The sequence below is a fragment of the Sorex fumeus genome, unplaced genomic scaffold (genome assembly GCF_029834395.1).
Source record: "Sorex fumeus unplaced genomic scaffold, SorFum_2.1 ptg000021l, whole genome shotgun sequence".
In the NCBI taxonomy this organism is placed as follows: Eukaryota; Metazoa; Chordata; class Mammalia; order Eulipotyphla; family Soricidae; genus Sorex; species Sorex fumeus.
In genome coordinates, this window is record NW_026606078.1 from 12828317 (window position 1) to 12835571 (window position 7255).

A 7255-nucleotide genomic window follows, 5' to 3' on the forward strand; every position below is an offset into this window, starting at 1 on the left:
GTTTGAAGAGCCCAACTGAGCATATACCAACGTCCAGAGAAAATTACCGTGGTCAAATATAACAAATTGTCTAATCTTTTACACACTGAACCTGTTTGTACAATTGTTTGTACAAGTGTTCGTCCTGTCTGGGCCATGGACCCTGAGGGAAAAAGAGAATAACGTGCATGCAGGACCCCAGATGAGTCTAATGAGAGGGGTAGTGCTCACCAGAACTGGGTATTAATGAATTTCCCCAGGTAAAGTCAACATTAACCTTTGCATTATGTGAGGAAGGTGAGGAAGAAAGGATCCCTTGTCTTGTCGAAGCCTTAGATCTTAAAACCTCCACAGCTCTGTAGTGGAGATGGAAGAGCAGCCCCAATTCTCTCAGTATCTTCCTACCCTGCATGGGCTGGAGTTGGTGGATTCGACAAGCCATTATTCTCTGTTCCTTCCACCATGTCCCTGAGGACTCAGGAGATGAGGAGAAAAGAGGACTATTGACCTGGGCCAGGAGTTACACTACCTGGTTCTTGTGACCTGGGGTACTTGTATATAAGCCACATTCCATGCATGGTGGGTGGGATCTATGAAGGAAGGTGCAACTCAGGAGTGTTCCAACTCTCCTCAATCCAAATCTTATCAGAAAATCTTACAAGATCATGAGAATGACTTGTGTCCTTCTCCTCAGTTTTAAGCTTCTTGCAATGACTGATGTACCCTGGGAACTGATATTTCTGTACAAGTGGTGACAGGCCTGTGGATGTTTCTCTCCATGCAACTCACTCAAAACAGCTTGTTTCTCTGTTGAATCTACATAGCATGTTCTGTTCATTTATGCAGGTAGTTGATGTCTCCCCACAAGGAAAAGATGATCTAGTTTTTTCTTTCAGAATCTTGCAGACTGCTTTAGAAATATGACACAGGCTGCAGAATGTCCTGACCCTGCGCCAGGCTGTCTTCACCATGGCACCTCAGAGGGGGGGCAGGTTGAGCTTCCCTCCCTGCCCCTTGCAGAACCCCAATAGCCGAACACCTCCAGAACCCAAGAGTCACCATGCTCAAGGCCACTCTCTGCACACTCAGACGAGCCTCACCCAAGAGGGGATGAACCTTATCCAAGCCTGGATGAACCTCACCCAAGAGCACAGGAAAACCCAGGTATGTGGGAACCCATGACTGAGATCTCCAAGCTTGCTTGGATTGGGACTTGGCCTCCTCTCCACATGTCCTCATTTTTTCAGTAGCTTGGCAGTCACACACACAAACTGCCCCTGCCCCGCCATGTAATCTCATCAACAGTCAAGACCCAGAGACTATAAACTAAAGCTCCCAGAAGAGAATGACACAGAATTTCCTGGACATTATATTCTATCCATAGAAGGTAATACAAAACAAATTGTCTAGCATTGTCTTTTCTGTAGTTTTGAGTGTTTGTGGAACTGGTGTCAAAATATCGAATGTAACCAAAGTAGATAGAAAGTATGGCAGAAATTGTCTGCCACACAGCCAGGAGAAAGGTTGTAATGGGGTAGGGGTGGGGGGAGATACTGGGGATTTTCATGGTGGAAAATGAACACTGGTGAAGGGATCTGTGTTTGATGATTGTATGACTGAAGCTCAAAAATGAAAGCTTTGTAACTGTATCTAACACCAATCAACAAAAAGGGTGGGGAAAAATCTTAAAAAAATACAATACAGTGGGTTTCTTAACCTTGTCATTTACAGGCTTAATTCCTTAAGAGTCTCAAAGCTCTTAGGCTACATGGAGTGGTACATATACATCCCTGATTTTCTAAGGATGAATTCTAAGAATAGAAACACGCATAGATCATAGCGCAAAATCATGAAAACCAAGCAGTTTCTAGAGTTCATCAGGTCAAAGTTTCTACTCATGCAACTGTAGTCTGATCTTTCAAATACTATTGCTGTATACTCTAAGTGATTCTGAAGTTTCCCAATCCCAGAAAAGTCTTTATAAATGCTAACTGTAAAAAATATCTATAATTAAGATGTTAGAAACACCAGAGATGATTATCTATTAGGAAAATGTCAGATATCTATTTCCTTATATCCATTAGGAAAGTGTCCTTCAAGTTCAGAGATTTTAGGATATTTTGGCCATTTCTCAAAAAAAAAAATTTTAAACTTAAATAAGTGTCACTGCCAAAGTAACCAATTCAACTTGATCACTTGATCATTTGACATCCCTTTACTCATTGATTTGCTTGAGCAGGTGCCAGTAACATCTCCATTCATCCCTGTCGTGTGCTAGTGTAACCCACTGGCATATGCTCAATCTAGGAACACGAAGAACCTCAAACCAACCGTTCAGGGTCTTGACGAAGAAGTCTGACCATCTCAAAGGTGGGCAGCCATGCAGTCTTTCGACATCCCGTGGAATCCAGTCAGTAATGACTCTAGTCCAGCGGTCATCTCCAAATTGCATTACGTGTCCAGCCCATCTGAACTTTGACAACTTGGCAAACAAGACAGCATCCCTGATTCTCAACCGTTGATGGAGGTCAGAACTCCAGCTTCTTTCTCTCACTTGAGTGAAGTGTGATACTCCAGGTATAGCTCTTTTGATTCCTCTTTGGATTCCTCTACCTGCTCCCAACAATCTCCGGCGACCAAGGGATTAAAACCAGATGCCCCACTCTACCCTGCCCTGTCTGCTTCCACCAAATGCCAGCGACCCAGGATTCCACACAGAAGACTCACTCTACTGGTACCAGATAAACACCTCATCGGCAGACCTCCACTAGCTCTACTACACAGCTGCCGCCACGCTCCAGATGCTTTTCAAACCACGAGGTCACAAAGTGGACACATCATAAGACACTTAATACAAGATTACCGCACCATATTTGATAGGGTTCAAATATGGCTTGAATCATGGGAACACCTGCAAGGGTGATTAGAGGCCACCCTAAAAGCCTACATCCCTCTCGGGGAGCCTGGCAAGCTACTGAGAATATCCTGCCTGCAAGGCAGAGCCTGGCAAGCTATCCATGTGTATTCAATATACCAAAACCAGTAAATACAATGGGTCTCATTCCCCTGACCCTGAAAGAGCTACAACCAATTCAACAATGTTTTGAATTCATGAACATTTTTAAGTATTTGACAGAAGTAATCATGAATAGTGATTCAGGAAAAAAAAACCAGATTGCATAGACTGAACACTTGTCTAAGTACTAAGAAACTGTAACTGTAACTGTCCTGCTGTTGTTCATCAATTTGCTCGAGCGGGCCCAGTAACGTCTCCATTGTGAGACTTGTTGTTGCTGTGTTTGGCATATTGAATATGTCACAGGTAGCTTGCCAGGCTTTGCCGTGCAGGCAAGATACTTTCGGTAGCTTTCCAGGCTCTCCAAGAGGGGTCTAAGACTTGAACCAGGGTCAGCTGCATGAAGGCAAACACCCGACCTGCTGGGCTATCGCTCCAGCGTACTAAGAAACATATCTTCATATTTTGCGAAAGGATTTCCCTATGCTTATTATTTCTTTGTTCTCTGTGCATATGCGTTTTGGAGTTTTATCTGAGTTTTGCTTAGTTGCTTGATAAGTTGTTCACTTTGGAAACAGTTCATTATTGATCATGTAATCTTGCTCATTATTTTAGTTTAAGAAAAGATCATTTGATATTTTAGTATTTTTCCTGTAGCACTGCAGCACTGTAGCACTGTTCTCCCATTGTTCATCGATTTGCTGGAGCAGGCACCAGCAACATCTCACAACAAGTTGTGAAACTTGTTGTTGGCATGTCGAATACGTCACGGGTAGCTAGCCAGGCTTTGCCGTGCAGGCAAGATATGCTCGGTTGCTTGCTAGGCTTTGCCATGCAGTCGAGGTACTTTCAGTACTGGGCTCTCCAAGAGGGGTGGAGAAATTGAACCCGGTCGGCCTCGTGCAAGGCAAACGCCCTCCCTGCAGTGCTATCACTCCAGCCCTCTGAAAAAAATTTTCACGAAATATGTCTTAATTGTGCAGGCACCAACTGTCTAAACTCACAGAAACCCTTATTAATTACTTAAAGGATTGTCCTTTCCCTTGGTCTCTATATGCTCAGATCTCCCAGAGGGTTGTTTCTTTTTCACATCAGGCCAGCGACCAGCTGATTTAATTTCTTTCAGGAATCCGGGACAGATAAAATTGATATCACTCATATTTAGCATATAAGGAATAAATCAAGGGTATGGACAATGTCCATAAATAATAAATCTTGGACATTGAAGACATGAGAGGGCAGGGGGGAGGGGGGAGGCTAGGTGTTGTGAAGTCAAAAGGAAGAACATGTGGAGTGTTTAAGAGCATAGGTGGTTGCCTTGGAGGTAAAGTATGCACCTGAACCAGCATTCTCAATCAACAAAGAATTAGGGGTATGGGTGAGGTGGAAGGAGGATTGCACCAGAGGTGACATAGGGACTGGGATAAAGAGTCCTGGGTAGTTTGGTGGCGGTGCTGTGCAGTAATCGATATATCAGTACTATATTAATAATCTGAACCCTACTACTTAAACTATAGCAATGATAATTAAAGCCAGTTGAATAAACTTAAGGAAAATAAAGCATTCACACAAGTGCATACACTAAGATTCAATTACAATAACACAGAAAATCTGAACATGGCATTAACGACTAATAAAAATGGACAAACATGTCAACAAAATACCATCAAAGAAAATCCTGATACCAATCATTCTATAGATTAATCATAGAAAGGATTTAAAAAATAATTCCATCTAGGAAAAAAAGAAACTTTAAAATCTACACTATGAGGAACTGTTCTCACACAGCGGTAGGACGTTTGCCTTGCACGCGGCCAACATGGCCGACCCGAGTTCGATTCCTCCGCCCCTCTCGGAGAGCCCGGCAAGCTACCGAGAGTATCTCGCCCGCACAGCAGAGCCTGGCAAGCTCCCCATCACGTATTCGGTATGCCAAACATGGTAACAACAAAGTCTCCAATGGAGATGTTACTGGGCCCGCTTGAGCAAATTTGTAATATAAAAATGATAAAACTTTTATTTTATGAACATAAATGTTTAATCCTCAAACCACTATCCCTTAATTCCAACATTATATTAAAATAATGATAGATCGAAACAGGAAGAATTGATTTCTAATGAGCAATAATGGATCAAAATATAACCCGCAAACAGCAACCATTTTAGTACAATGAACATTCGGTGAGATATGGAGATTTGACAGGCAAGGGATGGTTTTTGTCTCACTTCTCCTATGCCTGTATCACTGTGGTTACACATAGTTGCCATAGTCAGCTCCACCGTAGTAGTCGGCCTCATCTTCTGCTTGGATGTTCTGGATGATCAGGAACCAATCCAGGCCAGATCCTGATCCCGAGAAGCGATCAGGGATCCCGTCTCCCTTAGATCCATACTGACCATTGAGACCCACACGCATCACAAACTGGGGGCCTTTTCCTGGGCTCTGCTGGTACCATTCCATATTGTAGGTACTGTAGCCACTGCTCAGGGTACAGTTAAGCCTTACTGAGGCTTTCAGGGAGGCAGATGCTGAAGGTGCGTGAGTCAGAACAGGCTGAAAGAGGGACCCTGAAAACACAGACACAAGATAAGCACTTTCAGAAGACAGCAAAGAAGAACATTACCACTATGAAGGGCAGGCAATTTGCTGGAGTTTGCAATGAAGATAAACACCCTCACCTGTGCAGTGAAGGAGGAAGGAGAGGAGAAAGAGTGGTGTCCAGGCCATGGTGCAGACACACAGGATCCTGTGAGACAGATATGTCTCAGGTCTCTTATACCTTCAGACTCAGGAAAGCCCACTCTATGCAAATGTGCTCTTCTGCTTAGGTCAACTAAGCTCCTTCTTGCCCCTTGGTTCCCTTCCAATGTCCTGGCCTCAAATCTTGCTGCACTGCATCTGGGTTGGGTCTGATAAGAAAATACCCATGGAGATAGAGAGCAACCAGTAACTGGGTTCAGTGAGCACTGAACAGGGACCAGATGGCAGGTCTTTGATTCCCTGGATAACAGCCTCCTCCACATCACTAGGGCAAGGTTTACAGCGGTCCTTGCTGTCTCAGAATGATAATGTCTTTCACCTGGGTTTTGGTGACACAGAGGTCCCTGACTCCATCAGAGCTTGACCTCCTCCCATTTCTGCACTGTAGCACTATAGCACTGCCCTTCCATTGTTCATCGATATGCTCAAGCGGGCCCAGTATTATCTCCATTTTGAGACTTGTTACTCTGTTTGGCATATTGAAAACTTCACAGGTAGCTTGCCAGGCTTTGCCGTGCAGGTGAGATACTTTCCGCAGCTTGCCGGGCTCTCTCTTGGAGAGGGACGGAGGGATCAAACCGGCCCTGGCCAAGGCAAACTCTCTACCACTGTGCTACAGAATAAATCCCTTAACACATGCAGCCTCCTACCTCATCTCATTCAATCATTTTCTCTTTGGGCTTTCACTGGAATCAATAACATACCAGCTTGTAAGTTTAGGGAAGGGGGTGCTTAAGATGAAAACTACATGGATAAAAGCACAGATGAGCAGAGGAAAGGTAGGTTAGCTATGAAGTCACTTCCTAGGCTGCTCAATAATCAACATCTCCCATTTTCTACATGATCCTCTCTAGATCAACCTAATAAATTTTAGTGAATGCTTGGAATTACAAGGAAACTTGGGATTTCCTGGGAAAAGGGAACAATGAAATGCACCTTGAAGGACATATTTCTGAGATGAGGAAAGGGATAATCAGTAGATTTCAAACGTTTTGTGGATTTAGAGTCTGAAGAGCAAGTTTATGTGTGACATCCCTCTTTCAGGGGTAGATAGCATGATTTTTCTAAGACAGAGAATGTTTATCTGAGAGGGTGACGCCTGAGAGAAGGTCTGGACCTGAAGGGAGAGTCCAAAAACATTCACAAATGATTGTTGACACAGAGGTAGTAGCAGGGGAGGGAGGTTTATACTATAGAGAACTTTGAAGGTGAGGACAGTAGAGGATCTGGGTAGTGACTCAGGGAGATGATATGAAGATAAAGATTGATGCTTGGGGCCAAAGAGATATTGTGGTTGACACTTGTCTTGAAAACAGTCAATCCCAAATGAATTTATGGTATCCCATATCCTCCAAGCTCCACCAGGAATAATTTCTAAGCCGAGTGCCAGTAATCTACCTTGGGGATCTCCAAATGTGCCTCAGAAAACCTCCACCCAACTTCCAAATATATTGTAGCTATGGGTTTCCATTCCTATTTGTTTCTATCATATACCTTGG

The 7255-nt window shown here is 43.7% G+C and overlaps 1 gene segment (V, D, J or C); it reads right to left on the reverse strand.

The window, feature by feature from the left end:
- Window positions 1-5246: 5246 nt before the first annotated feature.
- On the reverse strand, window positions 5247-5723 carry LOC130022916 (immunoglobulin lambda variable 9-49-like). The segment is given in 2 exon segments: window positions 5247-5563; window positions 5675-5723. Coding segments are annotated over 2 exon segments (366 nt in total).
- Window positions 5724-7255: the final 1532 nt, after the last annotated feature.